Source organism: Paramormyrops kingsleyae, chromosome 20, assembly GCF_048594095.1.
Source record: "Paramormyrops kingsleyae isolate MSU_618 chromosome 20, PKINGS_0.4, whole genome shotgun sequence".
NCBI classification, from domain to species: Eukaryota; Metazoa; Chordata; class Actinopteri; order Osteoglossiformes; family Mormyridae; genus Paramormyrops; species Paramormyrops kingsleyae.
The window spans coordinates 20,576,439-20,599,014 of record NC_132816.1 but is presented as its reverse complement, the minus strand read 5'-3'; the positions used below and the strand labels follow the sequence as shown (position 1 = coordinate 20,599,014).

The window sequence follows — 22,576 nt, the reverse complement described above, 5'->3', positions numbered from 1 at the left end:
GAGCACCTGAGTACCAGACAACAATGCGGGAAAACTGCCCCGTCATTCCAGGCAGAGTCGTTAACTCGCAGATGTCCACACAGTTTTAAAGACCCATTTTCTAAAACTACCTTTAAAATCAAGGTCGCAGAAATATATCACGAATGTGATACATGCAAATATATTGCCATTTCATTTAAAGCGTGATATACAGGTTGTGTTACAATAGAAGATATTGTGTTTATTCAGCTATATTATTATTAAGGGCAACCAATGCCATTTACCGAATATTAGACTTCAACTACCGAGAACAACAAAATAATAAAATTGTGGGCTTTCTTCCTCAAATGATATATATTACCGCAAACTGGAGTGCATTCTTGTTATCGTTTTCATTAATTCCAGAACTGACGGCATGGCTAATGTCATATTCAGAATGCTTCACCGGCGTTGTTTTTCACGCAAACGTTCGCCTCAAAATGAATTTAAAAGGGGTGATGGTCCGTGCACACTGGAAAAACGGCAGCCTAAATACATTTGCCAGACATCTGAATGAAACCTCTTTAAGCGTTGCAATTATTTCTATCGTGTTGTCTTTGACTGTTTCCTTATATTATGCAAATTACCCAATAAATCCCGAGACTCTTTCGAGGCTCGGCGTCTTCACCTATATCCCATCTCTTGCTCCTGGACCACATACGGGCCGGTGAGACGGAATTAACCCAGCGCAAGTACAATGTAAATAATTACAGTCTGTTTGACAGAAAAACCTTCGTCTTGATTACTGTATTCTGTATGCTTTACAATTATCATGTTTGATCTGACGTTCAATGGCCTCGTCAATGAAACAAACACATTTAAAGTCAATTCTAAATTGTTTTAACTACCTTGTTATTTTTCAATATGATTAATGTTGACCAAATATCAGTCCCTGCTCCTTGTGCAGTTTCCACCCCATGAGCATGAAAAATTAATAAATAAAAAATAGATAAGAAAACGTATTATCATGCCAGTTCTATTAGAACAAAACAACTGCATGTATCCTTTAAACAATACACACAAATAAAGCGATTTAACATCCTTTGAAGGAATTTCCCCTAAGATGACAATATGACGCAAAGCCACTCACGTGAGACTCGTTACTTATAATTTAGGAGGTTATGGTCCTAATAGATTCTGCACACATATGCGCACTGGCACGAGGGGCTACATATATTTCAATATGCAAAACATGCATACCCCCCCCACACACACACACACACACACCGCCACCCCACGCAGCCCCCTCCTTCTGGAGTTCTTAAAACTGGATGCCGTGGCTACTTGTTAACCTAATGCACGCACTGTCAAACCATTCGCACCCCATCACATCACTGCTCAATATAGAAACCGGATTTTCTGGTATTGCAGACCCTCTATTAGCGTAAACCACTGACCCAATCCCGGGCGCTCTCGCGCCGAACTACCCCCGCAGACCTTAGGCCGACTGCTCTGGACAACAGGCCGTAAATGCAACATAAAACTAAAACACGAACAGGAATTATCCAAGGACTAAATCTATTAGATGCTATTGAGAATGGTACGCCTAAAAATAAAACGTACCCCCCCCCCCCCCCCCCCCAAAAAAAAAAAGGTAGCCTAAGTACGCATTCCTCAAATAATTACAGAATGCTAGTAGTGACCATACTCGTCTAACAGAAATTGCAGACGCCTTTTACAGAAGTTATAATTTCTTTAACTAAATCGGCAGTAATTTATTTATCATGAAAGACCAGTTATAAGAAATCTCTACCACAAATTACCAAAGATTTATTTGTAATTATGTTTGATTTTCTTCCCCTTAGTGTTTTACTTCACGATTCTAAAAAGCCCAGTCCCGTTTTATGACAAACGTAGAAACAGAGCAGTAAACAGTTCAATAAAAGTTAATAATATTGACACATAAAATGTAAGGAGTCTACCACTATAGCTAATTTCCAAAATGGCCAAACTGTCTAACCGATTTCCTTATCCAATAAATTACTGTTTGGCTCTGAAGCGGCAGGGTTACGTTTAAGTAACGAGTGGGGGGTTTCGACTCTAACATTAACTCACTCAAACCAAAACAAGACGATGGTCTACAAAAACCGAAGTCAGCAATGGCGTGCTTTTTTCATAATTCGCAAACAGACAGCGCGAAGAGCAATTAGACAAACCTGAGTGCGGAGCCATGGGTATCGGGGACGGATAGTATTTTCCAGGCTGAAAATGACCGGGATGCTGTACGGAGCCGTGGCCGGTAGGAGCAATCCGAGAAGCGGCGCGGTGCACCAGCGCGCCGCGGTCAGACAGGAGATGGGGCGGAGGAGCGAAATCCCGGCCTTCCATTATGCAGAAAACGGATAATTCCAAATCCAGCGGGGGAACGAAGCGCATCAAACGCCACCCAGATGCTATAATCCTTTCGCAGAACTTCGCTTATGTCTTGCATTCAGCGGACCGTTGGCGATCCCAGCCTAAAAAGTGGTTCCCGACCATGTTTTTTCTGGAATAGAAACACAGAAACTGTCGATGAGTAGAACAATGAATCCCTACTTAAAAAAAACGCACTTAAGCTAAACAGAACAAACAATGACATTCAAATGTTACATTTCGTGGAAAAGGTGATAATGTATTGTAACCTGTGCTTTGGGTTAAAATGCACGTTTATTGTTTGTATGATGGGCCTGTTAAAGCTTACTGAAGACTAGTTAGTACAAAGTACAAAAACCGTGGTGAAGAATGTACCTGGAAAAGAAATTATGTTCTGCTAACTATGTATGTATATATATTATATATACGTGTGTGTGTGCGTGTGTATATAATCACACGTGTATATGATTTATATTTATATATATATATATTTATATATATATATGTATGTGTATATATATATATATATATATATATATATTTAAAATTGTAATTCCTCATTTTTGTAAATAGTCGCAGTGAAGTTTCACTTGCCCCAAAGTTCCAGTTTTCTGAGGCGCGTCTTGTTCAAATATCATAATATAAAAACGTGAGTGAAATAGGCCGTGTTTTCACTAAGTAGTACAGTCAGGATTAAAATTTTGTTTATATCGCTTTTAAAATACAATTATTAGAATATAGGTATGCTTTAAAAAAATTCAATTTTACAAAAATTTCACTCTAAAAAATATTAAACCAATAAATATCACATACTAGTAATATTTGTACCTATGTTTGTGACATATCTTTGGTGGATAATATTTTACTTTAACTGAAGAGTATTTTTTTTTTTTTAATCTGATTGGCAGCTTACACACATCTCTAAAGTGTTTGTGTGTGTGTGTAGGCCTTTATATGTATTTATATGTATTTGTGTATATGATGTTTGTATATATATATATATATATATATATATATATATACGCACACACATCATAGATATAATGATGTTATGAGTCAAAGTTATTTAAACATTGCACGTTTATTATTAACCTATGCTGCGTAAATCACTGTCTCAATTTATGTGCTGGAATATTTTTGCAAAAAAGACATTTTCAGGCATTTATTACAGCGAAGCCTTAATTCTATTAGCACCCTAGCTATCATTCGAGATAAAACAAAAGAAAAATAATGTACATAATCCTAAAAAGCATACACCTGAGTAAATATGAAAGTATTGGCGCACTCAATTCTTTGTACCTAGTCCGAAAAGTGACTCATTGATGCTATTGGTTAAATAAATTCAATTATTTGTGGCAGCCAAGGTGAGACCGATAGAAGGCGTCATAATGTTGTGAGTTTAGTGGGACAACTTAAAACTAAATTCTGAAAGCCGCGTGCACGTGTATGTTTCTGCACTCACCCACTTTGATCTGTCAAAAGCAGTGTATAGCTTTAAGACTGATTGTTTGACAATAAAACTGAAACCATTCTGGTGTAGGAAGCACATCCCGATGCATGCATTTCCATACAACGGTGAGCAGCCGGCTTGCTGAACGTGGACGTCCATTCTGCTGTATCTACAGCTCAGTCACAACGCGCGAAATCACGAAGACGACTGTCTTCTGCCGTACGATATAGTGAAACTATGTCGCGCACTGGACTGGCACTGAAAACGTGTCTGGTTTAGCTACACCAAATGACCCAAATACAAAAAAAAAATCAAGATGTGTTGAAACGAAGCAGCACTGCCCGTCTTGTGTCTTCTAAAAGAACTTCTTCCACTGATACGTGATGTTTCTGTGAGCAAACGGAGCAGGATTTCAGCTCGGAATAGCCGTATTCATCAAGGGCTAATTACTACGTGCTCGGGCCTTCCGCACACAAAATATTTTTTTCCCATAAATATTAAAGATAAAAGTATAACATTAAAATTAATTATTAAATGCAAAATGAAAAGGTGGTTCAAAAGGAAACAGTCATAAAATAGGTGTGTGATACTGGGTTGGTATAGGACTTCCATCTTCTCATCTCTTGAATGTTTCAATCTGCCATTACCGTCGTTCAGCGTCACTGTCGTTTTCAAATGAATCCCTTTCAAAATGGTTCGAAAATAATGAAACCACCAAACTTGCTGCTTAAAAAAAACATGTAAAAAAGCAGTGTTTCGAGATCGGCTGTGGAGTTTTCTCGTCGTAAACAAAGCAGAAATCATGTAGTGTTGAAATGTAATCCAGTCTAGTTTGATGAACAGTGTTAAACGGCGTCTTCCATATAGAAACCCAGTGTTTGGCGTTGCGCTGTGACCAACATCTCGATAGCAGCCTTTTATTCTTGTAAAACATATAGCGGTTAAATAAAATACAGTGAAATAAAAAAATTCAATATTAATTTCGTGACCGTTTCGCGCAACGAGGAAAGCGCCACCCGCTCAAACAATACCACGGTGTCAGTCCATCGTGCCTCGGTTAGACTGTAAATAGACTAGCGGAGAAGCCATCCCTCTACTCGTGATAAAGGAAAAAACGCGTTTAAATACCACAAAATGCAAAATACTTAGTTAATGTGCTCGGCATTTTTCTTGAAATTAGATTCAGTACAAGAACACAAAATTCTTCATGAGGTATTTATTTTGAATGGACTACTAAATGGCTTCTTCATTTGTAAACATAGTACTTGACGTAATAATTTATGCTGTGCTCCTGTTGTTAATTAATTTACTAATTTCAACATTTTTCAGAAATGTGTGCGTACCGATGCACAGTTTTCCACACAAAATATATCTTTGCTTTTTTTCAAAATTAATAATTGTGTAATTTGAATAATCAAAATCTAAATACCATAGTTCATACATATATATATATATATATATATATATATATATATATATATATATATATATATATATGTAGAAACTATAGTGTACATATACGCATAAATACACCATCAATTTATCAATCTGCTATACTTTGAGAGGCTGATCTTATTTATTTTTTCTGCTAAAAATAAATTATAAAATTATATAAGTCATGTGATTCTAGAAAGAATGTTGTAAAACGGCATATGAAAGCATTTTTTTATTATTACACATCCGGAAAATATACAATAAATAAATAAATTACTTACTGGTAAGTTATTCCTTGCATAACAATAAATGTTTGAATTTAAAAAAGTCAATAAAAACATTAATGCATTAATGATATTTTTTGGAAAAATGTGGAAATGGTTGCATCCTTGTCTGCTGCTTGTAGTTGAAGTATAGATGCTCCGAGTTCGAGCTACTAGCGAATCGAGGAAGGCTCCTCCAAACAGCATCTCTTTCCCGATGCCTCGAACAGCTAGCGCCACTCAACTGAGGAAGGGGTGGGGGGGGCGAACGTACACGCGTCAGCCCATTGGTCGGATATCTGAATGCTAATAAGCTCGTGCAGTTCGCCTGGGCATAAACAGCAGCTTCTATTGGACATTTTGATGAGCCAATAGCATAGCAGCTGGAATAACTAAATAGAATGGCGGGCGCCAGTTTCATGCTTTCCCATTGCGCAGCATGCCTTGCGCAACCTAGAAGGCAACCTGCATTAATGTAGATATGTAAATGGAAGGAGGAAAGTTCCCCGCAATCCATTTTGGAGCTTTATAACTCCGTTTATCTTTCGAGCCAAAGTCTTGGAATGTTCTCGCGTATTTTGTTTTCCATGCCTATTGTATGAACTTCATTCATGGCACTGAAAAGCTAAGCACTTTCAGCGAAACGTCCACATCTGTCTGCCATCGTACAAATCCGAGACTTAGAATTTAACTGGTTGCTTCAAAATATATTTTTATCCATTCATGAAAAGCACGCGTTTCATACGATACTCACAAAATCATGAGACTGATGAGGGACAGTAACTGCAGTCAGATGACCCCTTTCGTTATAGATTACGTATTTTGTACATTGCATTCACTTATTTGGTTGCTATACTGTGTCGCTCCTATATTTATGTTTCATGTTATCCTGGGAAATGTAGCCTGGCATTTTCCCTTTCTTTGTGTCCCGTATTCATCCCTCAGAATGACTTTATGAAATGAATTCTGATGTTTTTATAGCTACCAGGAAGCGTGGTTATTAAGGACAAAAATGTGTAACTTCTGTTGGTTGGGCTCCCGTGAGGGGCTCCACTGCTTCGTGTCTGATGTGAAGTACTTCACGTGGATTTGTACTTGGAAATCCCCATATAATAATAATAATAATAATAATAATAATAATAATAATAATAACCATCATAATCATGATCAACTTAATTATACTTTACGATATGTCTGAATTTCATGACGATAAGTATTCAAAAGCTTACATTAAATTTCAGATTCATGGCTGAAAGCTAAAACCTCGACAGTGAGTAGTTTAGGACCAACTCTAACGTCTCAGTTTCATTTTAAGTCACAGAGTGAAAAAGTTATCAGCCTGTCAAGGCTTCCAGGTTGATTAGCAAAAGCTGTTTGAAGTGAAAGAATTTGAAATAGGAATTCACAACCCAGCAATAAATAAAACGTAGACATTTCATGTGTGCTGCGAAACAATGAACAGAATCTTTACCAAACTAACAAATACTATTTTAATTTTAACGTAATCAGGTCGAAAATTAAGTATGTCAGTTTTTGAAAGTGATGTATAATTACTGTTGTTAATTGAATTAGACTTATTTGAAAAAATGTTCCTTTGTATTTTGTTATGGATGTTTAGACTCACATGAGGTATGATGTACAGTCCATTGAGCTTTAACAATAAGATGGTGCAAAGATGCTGGAAATCCAAAGATAAATTATATTTTCATTACCTTCTTGATACTTTTATCAAGCGAATGAGTTATATAAACAGAATATACACGTATGTACACGGTGTCAATTGTGGATTCTGGAGACAGGTAGTTTAATTTCAAAGCGTTTGTTTTTATATAGGCATGGGATTAAAATTGTTCAACGGTGTGGGACTTTAACATATTTCACAGGAATACAAAGGGTTAAAAGCTGGAGAATCACTCAGTGCCGCCGTTGATTGGCTGGAGAGCTGCCAGACTATTGTCAATCACAGAGTGTAAACAAGGTTCTGATTGGCTGTTGGCCAGTCCGCACTGGGCTGCCTGAAAAAAGCAATTACTGGACCTGCGGTTTCAAGGCGGCCCACAGTTGGATGATGAAAGGAGATAAGGAGGGGCTGTTTCAAGGCGTCCCCTAGGCGAAACCCGCTGGCCTCAGAGCCAAAGGGGAGTCGGGAGTGACTAAATCAAAGGGAATACAGTAAAAAGGGGGAAATTACACGTTGTATTAAAATAACGAAGCTAGATGTTCGAATTACTTCGATGCAACAACGACGCAGCGGTTAGTGTTAGAATGCAGATCTCCGCGAGCGGTGCGAGCCGGCGCGGTGTTTACCCAACCCGACGGGATATTAACCTCCGAAATACTAAAGTTAGGATTTAGGTAAAAAACGGACGCGACTGCTGCGTACTGCTGCTAAAGAAAGGTGGGGGCTATCAGGAGAGAAATATACAGTGGAGTTATTTCCTTAACAGGGTTTATGTCGTACAATTATTTTGTGAGGTTAGATGTCGTCGTGATTTATTGGGGGAGTTAATATAATGGTCAAAGATATTATAACTGGGCGGGAGAATACAGTAAAAACACAGTAAGTATTGCATATAGTACCGTTACTGGAAACAGCGGAGAGTCGGTGGTGGGCTTTTGTTAATCGCGGTTTCACGGATCTGACCGAATTTGTGCACTGATTGTGATCTTCAGTGCATTAGTTTTTTTTAAAAACGACGTTTAATTTCTGTTCGTTTTACTCGAATTTAACAGTTACAATGTCCTTTTCGGTGTGTTTCTAACCTACTGGTAATAGATGTTTGTGTGTTGTAATACATGTTCTCCCCAGCCATTAATACCCTGCTAATTTTGCGTTTTTATTATTCAGTCTGTCTTTTGAAAAGTTACGTTTCTCGCGGTTTGTACCGCATTGGGGCTGCAGCTTGCGGTGTGTCCGTGTATCTGTTTTATTGTGCATTTTAAATAAACGAATATTTACCCACAGGTGGTTGGCACAGATGTAACACGGATCTGCCGTTAGTCATCGTGTCTTTTTTATTGTATCATTAAGGAGGAAGCGTATACTGCGGATGTATTGGATTTGTAACGATCTATTCAGTTGACTTTTTACAATTTTAATAAAATTCATTTAGAAATTGAATGGATTGTACATAATATAAATTATTTCCAGAAGTTCTGGTTAATGGAGGGGGGAAGTGAAGGGGACAATTATGTAATATAGCGATTAACCTCTGCGAGTTTGAAACCTTTAGTGTTTTTGTGGGTTGGGAAAGTGCTTTTCTGTGCCCTCGTGCCACCAAAGATGTTTTACGCTCCAGTGCTAGAGGGAAAGAAATATTCACTCCTTTCATTCCTTGGTGTAGAGCCGCGACGCCACTTTTAATAACATTGACGCCAGCGTAAAATGGCTCTCCCTTTTAAAAGTTACCTGTTCTGGTAACTGGTTCTGGTTGTTCTGGCTGACAAGGCCGGCCGGTCTAACACAGTATGCATTTAGCCGAGCACAACGTAGCACGGTGCGAGGATTTAAAAGAAAGTACGAGAACCCTGTAAATTGTAACTCTTTTTCTGCGTTGCGTGTAATTACACTATTGTTACATCATATTACGATCTGCACGCCACTGTGTATTTCGCTAGGGTTGTGACCCCATGACCTGGGACTGACTTGCTTCCTACCAGAACCCCCCCCCCCCACACACACACACACACACACACACACAAATCTCGGTAATAGTTATCGATATTGTAGTGGGAAATACTGCGTGTTAAGGATTTGAAACACGCTAATAAAACTAGTACGCGTTGCACGTTTCACTTGGGAAAAAAAATCAAGTATGCACGCTCGCTTATGTTAATAGTGTTACACATATGGGTGCTGAATAGCCATGGCTTACATATACGCTGTTGAATTATGCAACTTGAGATTCGCCGAATATTTTTTATTAATTATATATCGGGATTGTCATACATTAGTGTCGTAACATTTACATTAACAGCCAACTTCCACTACTCCTACATTCAATTTATTGTGTCAAACATCTGACTAATGACGTTAGAACAATACCGAAAAATAGGGTACCTTCTCCATATCTTACAAAAGGTCTTGAATTTAAAACGGCAGTCTACGTTTAATTTAGCTCGCGGGGAAGAGGGAAGCCTTTATTACTTGATTTTAACGGATCTTTTTCTTAACTTGAAAGGTGGGATGTGGGTCTCTTTGTGTAGAAAGCACAACAAACACACACATAGAGGCGCGCGCACGGAGGGGCTTTTCTCTCTTCCTCCCCTCCACTGCCCCACAGACGGACGCGGGGATAATTAATGCAGAGTGACTGATTGCTCTTGAAACAGACCAGTCCTGGGAAGGAGATTGTCCCTGATCAATGAAGCGTCTCTGACTGACATTTTCCCCCGGCCCTCCACCCGCATCCAACAACTGGAAGGGGCCATTGGTCGCCAGCTTAGACTGGAGGGCCGCAATATCCAGTTTACAAGCCGTCGGTTAATTCTCATCTAAAAACAAGAATTCCTATCATATATCCCTCCAAACCTACCTCTGAAGTGTGTTACTTCCAAGAGTGCCCGGAATCTGGAGGTGACTGCTAACCACGCCTGTTGAGGGGGGGGGGGGGGATTTCCCAGGTCTTCTAAATAATTGACACGTCGAATTCTAGATTTTCGGTGCTGGACTAAGCGACTGGGCTTTGCGAGTGATAAAATGTAACATATTCAGTAAACGTTAAGGGAGAAGTGCGTGGGACCGCCGGAGGTCTTCGCGCCCAGAGCCCCTCTCCGAGGGAACCCCACCCCAGCCCAGCCCGCCAGCGAGTCTTTTCCCTTTAAAATAACTAAGTCTGTTGACACTGAGTGCCATTTTTGTGGATTCACCTTGGGAATCGCATAAGGAAACAAAACGGTTATTTTAATTCCTCTTTGGCCACAATGAGAATATCACGGCGATTTTTAAATAGGCACGTTTAAGCGCAGGTTTTTTCAATAGTCCATTAGTGGGTGTCTGCCTCAGTGACAGTTTTAGACAATTACACATATTTAAGGCGTAAAAACGGATGGTTGGGTGAGCTGTTGTCCTCATCTTTTATTTATGTGACAGTTTTTGATTGTGTGTTTCTTATGAACAATGAAGATCCCAGTTTATTTATATATACACACACACATATGGCAGGAATCGTGTAACATTGCATCGATATCAAATTAGGGAAACTTTATTAATATCACACTTTCATAAACTATACACACCAGACGTCCCTATCTCGGCATTACCTTTTCCCCAAATTTCCAAAGAAAAATGCGACAATGGACAATTTCATGTATTAAGAGTTTGACCCCGTGATCTCAACTTGTACTCAAACTATTTGCGCTTATTGGCCGTCCTCCACGGGACAGTGGTAAGGAGTTAACCACCCGACAGACCGGTGGATTAATTAAATTAGGTAGGCCTATATAGATTAAAGATCCACAGATTGACCTGTACGTCATGTTTGTATGTATAGGTCTACCTTAAAGAAGGAGGGTTTACGTGAATATTTTGGAAGGTCTGAAGTTCCGCACGTCATCATTTACTAATCTGAATTTATTGCCTAATTAATAGTTCAGCGTTAGAAGTACGTATACTTAACGAATCGTGTCGGCCGTTGAGGTAGGACGATAGCAGTAAGGTAGTATAACTCTCTGGTATTTATGTACTATTCTGAATTTTTCTTAAGTTTTCCAAATTTCCCAGCGATGGATTGTAACTGTTAGAGCGAGGCGTTTAACACATACAGGCTTCAGTAATGCCTTACCGTAAAGGAGTCTGGCCTAACACCTACAACATCCTTAAAGAACGGCGAATCTCAATGACATACTGCAAACATGGTGTTACGTCGTATTTCCCAATATAAACCAGGCCTAATCCTAAACTTAGGCTATTTTCCGGAAGACAGTCTAAAAGTACGAAAGAACGCAATCATTGAGACTGTGCATCACTCCGATAGGTTTCAGACAAATGAATATATCTTAATGAATAATGAAGTTCGACCTTGTTTATTTTCACCCTCTCGAAAAATAAAACGAAGACACCTTTGTTGCTGCTATAAACAGAACAATATTAATTACGCTCCAAGAGGCACACGGGGTCTTTCGTTGACGGTTCGTATTGTGTAACAATTTATGAAAGCACTGATATTTCATATAGCTTTTTTACACAGTCAGCATTATCGAATTTATCACTGACACGTGTGGACTATACTTGTCGGGTATATTTTGAAAAGGATTCTCTCTTCCACCTCAAAGGTAAAAATACAACTGTTATGTAGAGGCTCATATCCCAGAACTAAATATATTCCTCTGCCAGGCTAAATTTATTCAATGTCTGAATTAATTTTAACATTTTGTGCGATGTCCATTCCATCGCTTTAATTTAGAATATTGCACGACAGTCTTCCAGCAAAAATGCTTCTTTATTCCATAAATTGAGATAGCCATACATTTTTGTGATAACTAAGATTTTGACTTTGGTTGAACCTCAATACTCACTTGTAGTGTTTCAGCAGTATTAGTCTTGTCTGTGGAGGAGGCGACACACGAGTATTAACAGGAAGGAAAAAAAGAAGAATGCGGAGAAACCCTTAAAAATGTTAATGGAAGCGTCCAAAGAACGTGTCACGTTCATCGAGAAGCCACGTGGCTTGAATTTATGACACAAAAAAATCCATGATGTGTACGTTGATGGAACGTAATCTGTTCAGAAAGTCAATAACTGTTTCTAAATAAAATGTTGAAAGAGCCAAGACAAGTAATCAAATAAATTAAACATATGCCTATGTGTGTGTGTGTGTATATATATATATATATATATATATATATATATATATATATATATATATATATTCATTTATGAATGAATGAGAAAAAATAAGCGCCCATTCGCAACGCAGTGGCCGGTTCAGCCTGTTTACAGCGACCGCTGGATTCCGGTCCGGTATTGTGTTGGGTTATCAATAGGAGAACCCATCTGGATTCAATTATAGGGTTTCAGTTCGACTCATAAATAGCGCACGACTTCTCAAAGCTGCCTTTATTATGACCTGTTTTATCAGATGAGGTAAATTCGAAAATAACAAGATTAAATATATCCAACAATATAAAATAAAACGCAAAATCTGAACTTCTATTTTCATGAGGTTTTACGTAACAATTTTATGTCACTTGTACGTACTTTAGATCACAGTGGTTTGAGAACAGTTGTGTTGTTGAAAAATATGAAATTAAAATTAATAATTGTAGCCTAAAATTGTCGAACCAATTCTAATTCAATAATGAACACTCGTGCAAACTCACATTAGGATATTATTTGGAGAATGCAGCGGTATGTATTAATCATGCTGTGTCGTAATTGGGAGTCACTCGTACAGCTGCTCACGAAAAAACTTAAATTTTAAAAAGCGGCGTAATGTTAAAAGGAGGAAGTTCGCCTAACAGACATTGAAGTTTGTTAGATTTACCTTTTTGTCGAATGTCGACAAAAATAAAAATTACTTGATTTTATAGACTACAACGTAATGTTTTACAGTTATACAATTCTATAAAATGCAGAAAAACGAGTGTATTAAAATAAATAAACATGGAAATGAATATCTAGCGTGCTCAGCGGACTGTGTCCTTCAGATGTCAGATTTCGAAACGGCCATTAAGAAGCCCGTTTCAGACCAGTGTCCGCAATGACGCCACGTCGTATTTACCTCGCCGTCGCCTCCGAAACAACAAATAATTTATTTAATTTCCTGGTAATCTCTATAAATCACAAGGTTTCCGAGCTAATAATTTACTTTAAGAGATTTAAACATTCAAGAAATCCAACAATTGTGGAGTTTTCGCACTGAACTCTAACCTGGAAATTAAAGTACGTTGAAAGTGACGCAATGTTATGTGGCCAACCACCCGAATTTGGTTCAAAATAAATTTTATTATTTACGTTTATAAAGATATCTACGATTATACCATTTACCCTATATACGAAATCTACCTGTTGTAACAACAGGGTTGTAAATTATCGGTGGCATGAGATAGACCCTATAGTCTAGGTTGGTTCTCGGGTAGATAAATGAAGTCAAACAAACAAACAAACCAAATTAATTAATTAAAATTGTCTGGACTGTTTCTCTTGACCGAACCACGTCGGTGCCACCTAGAAACAAACAGTAAAAATGTCTTGAAATTTCTCAAAAGATCAAAAGGCGGTCATATAGTATCAACAGTGGAAAGTGTTGGTCTGCTTAATGTTTTAGGTGAAATAGGTATGTTTTCATGACTTCTAATACAGCTGTTAATTATTAATTATCTGAGCAGACAGAACGTCTATGCAGATCCGAGTAGGCAATCAATCCTACGTATATTCAACGGTACATTAAATGTGGGTATCATGTGAATTGTTGTGAATTTGATTACATTGTGTGATATACTGAGCAACACCAAAACGTCCGTAATTTGTCAGGAGTCAAGGAAACTAAGCTCGCTAAGTTTGACAGTTGATATTGGGTTTGAGCCATTTGTACCTCTGACTGCCTAAAAGCAGCCGGTTGAGTCAATTGAAACCACTTAAATTTGTCGAGAAAATGCGCTCTAGTGCAAAAGTACATTAATTTTAAACGTGGCATTCGAGCAATACAGCCGTACGCCAAATTCCTAAATTGTAAAACATAATTTGCACGCACACATACAAACGCGACAGCACAACGGCTCCGAGACTCGGATGGTGGGGTGCACTTAAAATGTACAGTGAAAGAGCGGCAAAAAGCAGTGCGCCTTAAGTCCACCTGAAATCTGTCTCCATGAAAGTAATTGATTTTATATACAATAGCAATGCATCTAAACGCAATGACAAGCTACACGGATTGATTATCGATATTACAAAACCCGGCGATATTACAACTGCAGTCACAATTATGCAAATGTTTGAGTAACGATCACATTTACAGTGTGCGTCCGAATAAGTGCTGCAACTTGTGACGCCCCTCGTCTAAATTCTGCATGGCGAATTACCACGTTTCAAACCAACGATGAAAAAATGAGATACAACAAGTCTGCCCTTAATAATGTGATTCCGGCCTTGTCGCAAAAGAATATAGTTATGCAAAGTCACATTTTTGTGCACTGTTGTACGAAGAAATTTATAACTGAGACAGTCCTAAAGAAATCATTTAGAACAGTTGCTACCAGCACTGCAACGAAAATAAGCAGAGACTACGTGTTACAACGTGTCTATGTCATGTAATGTAATGTAATGTAACTCTATTGCAATGCAAGAGGAATCCAAAACGCAGTGGTCCAGTTCTCCCAGTCCTTGATAGTATTGTAGGCCAGTAATGAGACGGCGCCGGCCTTGGGAATCAATGACCATACAATTAAACATATCAGCCTTAAACTAAACGTTAAAACGAAGAGGCAGTGTGACTTTCATTCAAACTAGCAAATGCAAAACACACAAGTAAGTCCCATGTAATTAATTTGCAAATGCCTGTATACGCGGCACATTCAGCTGTTACACTGATAAATATGTGTATGTAGGCAGAGCAAAATGACCTCGCGAGCTTTTAACCTTGCAGCCTGCCGATTACATTGTTTCTCATGAGTAGTTTCTACCGTTTTCTGCTAAAAGAAACGCAAAGCAGAGCTACCCAATCCAGCAAAAAAAAAAAGTCACGGAGTTAATGGAAGAAACTATGGTGGAAGTTACAACCCCAGATAATTCATGGCCCTCATACTGCGCAAATAAATAATAAAGCCGGGTAATATTCGCGGCTAAAACAAATTCAGCTTCCCGAAATTAATAAATATGGCGTGTCCACATTGTAACTGAACTCCACCCTACAAGGATAAAACGTAACAAGAAATATAATACATTACGAGATACTGCAGTAATAAATGTTACATTTTGTTAATAAATACGATACACGATTACGTTAATATAGATAATTCATGAATAAAGTTATGCTTTTCTACTAACATGAGATTTTATATCAATATATAAAATAATTAATGGTCATTACAGAAAATGTCAATTAAATTGTTGATATAGTATTCTTGTTTTTTCTCGCTAAATCTAACCCATTGCACACAATATACAGTAAATTTTGTTGTTATGCCGATATGGTCGCGTAGTCTGCCGATTTGATATCTGAAGTAAAACCAATTCGTTTGTCTGCTATTCCAGTGTGAATTGCACATTATCGTGTGAATTGTCTCTGTATTGCTTTGTCAAATGAGGCGTGGATATTCAAAATTAATAAGGGTTCTGTAAAGACTAAACCGCCGTCAAAGGCTCACAAAAAGCTCTAGCCGTAGTAATTGCAGAAAATTAAAAATTGCTTGTGAAAGCTCCAAATTACACATTACAAACTGTTTTACATCTATATTTACACACGACGGAGGTCGCCTTTCAGTGTGCACATTTTCAGCAAGTGAAACCACGAAAGTTTAGTAAAAATGCATTTTGCATGTCATATAGTATCATAAAACATCAACAAAGAGCCTTAAATAATAGCCGTAATCTGCTACACGTGCTCAGCAGTTTTAGCGCGTTTAAGTGCAGAGGCGGTGATTAATTGGTAAGAATACAGTGTTTACTTTTCAAATTTGTTTAGGATCATAGTTACATATTTTGTCGTCGCAATTCGGTAAATGATAACGACAATGATAAATGCAATTGTGGAAAACAGAAAGCACCTACCTAGATAAACGACAGTCCATGCAGAAAAAACCGAAACCGGCATACCAACAATCTGTAATTCAAGTTATACATGACTAAAAAAAAAAAATCCAAGAAATCCCGTTTTTAAAAAGAGGGAAAACACTCTAAACTTTCGTTCAATTACGGCTCAATAAGAGGCGAAAAAACCTTGGGAATTCAATAAAACAACAAATGATTATTATAAGACAGTGTCTATATTTTTCTTATTTATGATGTAGTAACGGCAGGCGGCGGTTTTTATTTTCCTTCCCGGATATCTAGCAAATAAGAATGGCTGTTGTTTCTACCTCGATCTCTCCCTTTCGCTCTCTCTCTTCCACTTGAACTGATCTTTAGCTGTACGCGCGAAGCAAATCCGTCCGAATAGGACCAACAGCGTCTTCTAGCCTCTATAATCACAAATTTATGGCAGGATGACGCGTCCTCTTCTCCTACAATGGAGCTCAGTGACATTAAACAGAAAATTGATGGAGAGACGAACGAAATCTAATCTCTTTTCCAAATACAGGCCATTGCTTCTTGCTTTTATTAATTGGGGGAGGGTGCACACTGATCATGAACGCACGGTCCCCCTCCCCTTCTTCCTCGTGTCATTATTTTGTTTATGTATTTGATTGTTGTCATGAACCGGACTTTTGCAGGGATTGTTGGGAAAAACCCTACCCCCCCCCCCCCCCCCCCCCCACACACACACACACACACACACACCTTTGCTGCTTGGTGCTGCCACGGAGCTTCCATTTTTGGTACCCCCATCCCCCATTCCTGAGACACCCATTTATCAAAGTACTCCCGGTGATAATCCTTAAGAGATCGCGATTAAAAACAGCGCTTTCCTCGCTGCTCACGCGTGAAAGTGCATTGCAGGGCTCCTACACGAGTTTCGTTATAACCAGGAAAACTGCTCCGGCGAACGGGTACATAGAGACCACCGAACAAACACGCACGCATACGTAGCCAGCACCAAACACATAACTTTAATCCACTTTATGGCTGTTTTTGCAATGCCCTCCCTTCTTTTACAATATCAGTTTTTCACCCGTTTTAAAATAGATGCGCTCAAATATGTAGGCATGGATAAATAGACGCGTATCATATCGCCGTTGCCCTTGTTATGAAGAATCCAGCGGTCACACTTTTCCCCGACGACTCAACGCTTCAAGATAAGGAAAGATTAATGAAGAATAACACATACACACATTCGATTCCATCGATCGTTTACTTGAAAAACGTCGAGTTACCTTGGCGTAAAATTATGTCCAGGAACAAAAAGAAAACAATTCCCTAATTTCCCTTGTCAAGTTGTTCTTAAAACAGTTACCAAAGCGATTAGTGCCAAAGTTTGCAGCCTTAAAGGGGGATTTAAGCCTTAAAGGCGATGAGTAATTTCCCACACATCCCCGGAGCAAATCTGTGTCCCCCTACCTTTAAGGTCACCGCCCCGGGAAAGGTGACGTCACGCGGTTAACCCTTACCTCACCCGGCAGTGTGCCAGGCGCGCAATTTCCTTACGATCAGTTTCAGCGTGCTCTAATTTTGAGGTACGGCCGTCACATTACACCACAAGCACGAATAAGCGCTTATTGCCATGTGAGAGGAAAAAATGTTACGCAATTCCCTCAGTACACATGATTGAACAGTGTTTTTCTTTTTAAATATAAATTTATTGCTGTTATTATTATTATGAAATTGCTATTAGTCTGATACCTTAATTATCTGTTCATCTTATGTTAGATCACAGCATGATGATGAAAAATACACTTTTGGTATTCCACCTCTTTTTCCAATGGTAGGTTCAATTTTACCGGACCCATTCAGGTGAAGCTCGGCCACTACAGGAAACGGAACCAGTAACCTTCTGGTTAAAGGTCTTTAAGATATCAGAAATATACTAGGGTGCTACATATATTTAGCAAAATATGCTGGGACTCTGCATAAAATCAGTAAAAATTCAACTGTTATTATGAGGGCAACGTGCTAATTTCCGTTAAACAGCTATCCTCAGGGGATTCCAAGAGGAAAAAGTTATTTGTCGGTGTTCCATGTCCATCCCTAGTGGTGGAGCGGGCCGGCAGTGGGCCTTCTAAAGGAGAAGGAGCGTGTCCATGCGGCCGCCGTCGCCGGCGTGTGGGCATTCCTGGGTAACGACACGCCGCGCTTCACTGTCCCGGCAGACACACTCCACTGTCCCCAGGATGCGTGCCTACGTCTCGCTAATTATGGGATGGACCTTAAGTTTGTTGCTGGTTTCTACCACAATTACAGAGAGAAAACGCGGTAGAGTAACAGCGGATTAAAACGCACAATGGCTCTGCCCATCCAGTGTTAAACAAACACCCCCCCCACACACACACACACACACACACACACACACACACGCCCCAACCCTGTCGCGTCAAGAATTTCTTTTAAACCAGTCCATAACCCACCTCCCCCCGATCTCCAGCATCATTTAAATAAGCTGCTGGCCTCCTCTCCAAGCAAGCTTCTCAGTTAGCTTTGTAGGAGCTGACTTGGGTGGAATTACGATGTTAGCTGATATTTGCATCTGCTTTGGTTTCGAACGCGAACACGTGCTCACAGAGGCGGCCCGGGAACATGTTTCTGCGGAATGAAGGAGCGTCCCGCACGGACAAAGAGAAGGGAACGGGGGACAGATCAAACAGCAAATGGTCAATAAATCAGCCTGTGATCGCGGCATCCATCAGATAGCTGCCGTTCTAAGGACTGGCACGGAGACAGCCTGTTATTTTGGTGGGGGGGGGGGGGGGGGGGGCGTGATCTTATTTCTGAGACATTGATCAGTTTCAAAGAATGCCAGAACGGGAAGGGAGGGGCAAGAGGCAGGAGGAGGTGGGAGGAGGTGGGAGGGGAGTTATAAACAAACCAAAAGCAACTTACTTCCGTTTGTGTGGAGTGGAGAGACTGGCCATCGGGGGTGTCAGGGAGGTCTGTACACCTCTGCCCATTTCTCACTGGCTCCGCCTTTTACAGCCCTCCCCTATTCCCAATCTCAGATGTCTCTCATAGTTGTAATCATCAACCCCCCCAAGATGACCCACCTTAAAGACTATCCAGTATGTTACCTTCATTTGCCAAAGAGCCCAAGACATACAAACTGTTATGCAGAAAAGTCTCTGTTGCACTTCTATCAGTGCCTGCTACAGACCTTCATCAGTCTATCACCCCCAGTCTGACCACTGGCCCCTACTGTTCTATGACTGCAGCGTAAATGACATTGAAGAAATGGAGACTGCATTCACACTGCAGAGTGGGAAGACTGACAGGAAGATACTTCATTCCTCCCAAAGGAAATTGCTGGTTTACAGTGGCACAACACACACTTTTAGACAATAAAACAGACATTTAGACAATAATAAACTGATACAATAAACAGTATACGACAAAAAGCAGTAACGGTGCAAAGAATGTCACGGAATGTATCACACGTAATTCCATAGAAGTGGCTCAGAAATAATAGTTTTGTGCAGTGGGTTGTGCAGTGGGTTGTGCAGTGAACGAGTGAATGTTCTGTGAATGTGTCTAAGTGGTTCTGGTCCATTTAGACAGATGGTCCCTTCTGCCCACACTAGGACTACACCCTGTATCTCCATGGTGATGGGACCCCTACCATCTAATGTGAGTTCCAGGCCATCCTGCCGATTATTAGAAACCACCCCCCCCCCCCCCCCAAAATCATAACAACACAAACAGTTTAGATTTGTTAAGCACATGAAACAGCTGTATTGTGGTTGGGTGAAAGCTGGCCACATAAGAAAGAATTGAGCGTGTCTGAGAGCCTCACTTTGACGGAGATGGGCGTTGACAGGTTGTGGGGCCCCTAGAGACGGGGCCTTTTCAAACTGAGGAATACGTCGTAAATGTATATGTTTCAAAAGACAAGACAGACACTCCTTCTTGGACTTAACCTCAAGCAAAAAAAAAAAACCATTTAAACATGCAAAGATACGACGGCTTTATATGTACCCACTAAAGACAGACCGCGCCTCGTCTGGATGGAGCGAGAGCAGTGATAAGCAGAGGCTTGGGCTAATGAAGTCCTCTGCTGAGGTTGGTGTCATTTCCAGCCAAAAGTACAGTCAATAATCTACAGTGATTGCCCAAGGGAGGGGTATTCATGTCCGCTTCTTGTCTGAAGAGCAATTAAATGAGGCATGGGAGACGGTCCCTCTGTTCCCGGGGACGCGAAGAGCGTGGTGAGAGAGTAGGAGAATGACCTGGTCCCAAGCTGCACTCTTTATTCAGCCCTTTATGCAGGGCCCAGGAAGTCAGCCGAAGCTCCCATTCACTCCTATGTATATGCATGCTGCAGAAAAAGCAAAGTACAGCCAAACAGAGAGCTCTCTTAAAATCAGCCTCCCCCCAGCCCCCACCACCATATTGTGCTTTGGAGAAGTTCCTTTATTGCAGCTGTTATATACAGATGCTGGGGGGTACAGACAAGGATTGTATTGTGACACTACTGTCTGACGCAAATTGCTCCAAAATGCCTCCTTACTCATGACAGTTCCACTCCACCCCCCACCCCCCCCCACCCCGCAACAGTAACGCCCCCCCACCCCCTCTCCTGATCAGAGTTCTGCTGCTTCCCATCAGGAGCAATGTCACATGGTCGGGAGAGCAGACGCTGCGATGATCATGTGACTCCGGTCAACTATGGCCGCATCCCTTGTTCTCAAGAAGAAAGGAAGTTTGTCCCGGCTGCCTGGGTGGGGTGGAGGGGGGTCACGAACGTGTTGGGCGGGGAAGTGGGCATGCCAACAAAGAGCCAACTCTCTCTGGCACTATCGCCCATCTCGCCCCCATTTGCTTCCCGGCCCCCCCGCTCACTCCGTATTTTTATCCGTGTCTCCGTCTTAGAGCCCTGGGCATCTTCCTCTACGGCCCCCGGTAGCTTGATTCACCCCCATCTTCAAAAGCTTCCAAAAGTCCCAAGACCGATTCTTCGGTTTCAGGGGTCAAGCCTGGAACACAGTGAACTTCTCAACACGGAGGAGTGAGCGGGTGAGCAGGGTGACGGAGGCTGTCCTGCAGACACCGAACAGACACCGGCAAGCATGAAGACTGTAGGCCGGCCATGTGCTGGGAGACAGACCTAGATAAACCTTGTAATCACGGAACCCATGGGAACAGAATCCTGGAACCTGGACAGTAAATGTACAGTGACAGATGCCATCATGAGTTTACGTAAAAGCTTAAAAATACAGAAAGTAATTATCAAACAAGTGAAAGCAAAAAACTGTTTTAGTTCTCTGGGTTGATGTATCTGTCCATCCACTGCAATGTGCAAACGTATCTATATCAAGTTGTCTACATACACTGGATGATGAGTAGGGGGCCATGTTGACCTGATGGACGACAGTCCCTCCCTCACACTCAGATGGATCGCTCACTCTGTCCTATACATCTTCCTGATTGTTGCTAGGAAACAGATGTCCTTGGAGTCCGTTTGCAGCACAAGGAGACCCAGTCTTCACCAGTTCCATATGCCGAGGTCCCAGGATCTCTGATTTAATTTTCCGGAAGTCGAATCTGAGAACAACGAACTTTTAACATGGACCCAAAACAACAGAATTAATTTGCCTGGTCAGTCATTCTAAGGAAAGACGAGGAAACCTTGCTAAGATATTTGTAACATTAAGCTTTTTATGGCTTTTCTGATTTGCTGGGGTAGGAATGGGGAGCACAGGAGGGCTACTGGGAGGACTTTTACTTTATTAATAAAGTTTGGCATGAAAGGAGTCATTTTTGTTATTTGAGACTAAGGGTCAAAAATGAACTTGCGTTGTAATAAAAGTATTTGGCTAATGGTTTGGTGGGATGGAGGATCCCCTTTTATGGAAACTCTGGACAAATCTAAGCATGAATTCTTGAGTCGCTCAGTCTGTGAGGACTCTCGCTGGCGAGGGTGAGGACTCTCGCTGGAGAGGTGAGGACTCTCGCTGGCGAGGTGAGGACTCTCGCTGGAGAGGTGAGGACTCTCGCTGGCGAGGTGAGGACTCTCCCAGCGAACCCACCTGCCTCCTGCTAACGGGCACCGTGCAGTTCCGAGGGCACTAACCGATGAAGTCGCGGCAGCGCTGATGTCCACAGGAGGCGCTCACGCTTTCGCCCTGGCGGTACAGCGACCTTTGCTGTCCTTCTTTGTGCATGTATTTAAAAATAAGGCTTTTAGAAAAGGTCCCGCGAGCTACAGCAGATGCTACTGTTCATTAGCGCCGCCCCGCGCTGCCCCCTGCTCCCATCCTGCGGTCCAGCACGCTAACAAAGCCACAGCAACATGAGTCACATTTGAAGCGAGGTGCCCCC

At 40.8% G+C, this 22,576-nt stretch overlaps 1 protein-coding gene across 5 annotated transcripts in view; it reads right to left on the bottom strand.

Annotated features, from left to right (window-relative positions):
* The window catches only part of bahcc1b (BAH domain and coiled-coil containing 1b), an 86,180-nt gene extending 68,963 nt beyond the window's left edge, over nt 1-17,217 (bottom strand). The window contains exons 1-2 of one of the 5 annotated variants that reach the window (XM_072703929.1): nt 16,955-17,217; nt 2,175-2,503 (exon numbers count right to left, since the gene is read on the bottom strand). In XM_072703929.1, the coding sequence (XP_072560030.1) occupies nt 2,175-2,394 (220 nt within the window). In that variant the 5' untranslated portion in view covers nt 2,395-2,503; nt 16,955-17,217. The other 4 variants (XM_023820569.2, XM_023820566.2, XM_023820565.2 and 1 more) reach the window with 4 other exon arrangements.
* Nucleotides 17,218-22,576: the final 5,359 nt, after the last annotated feature.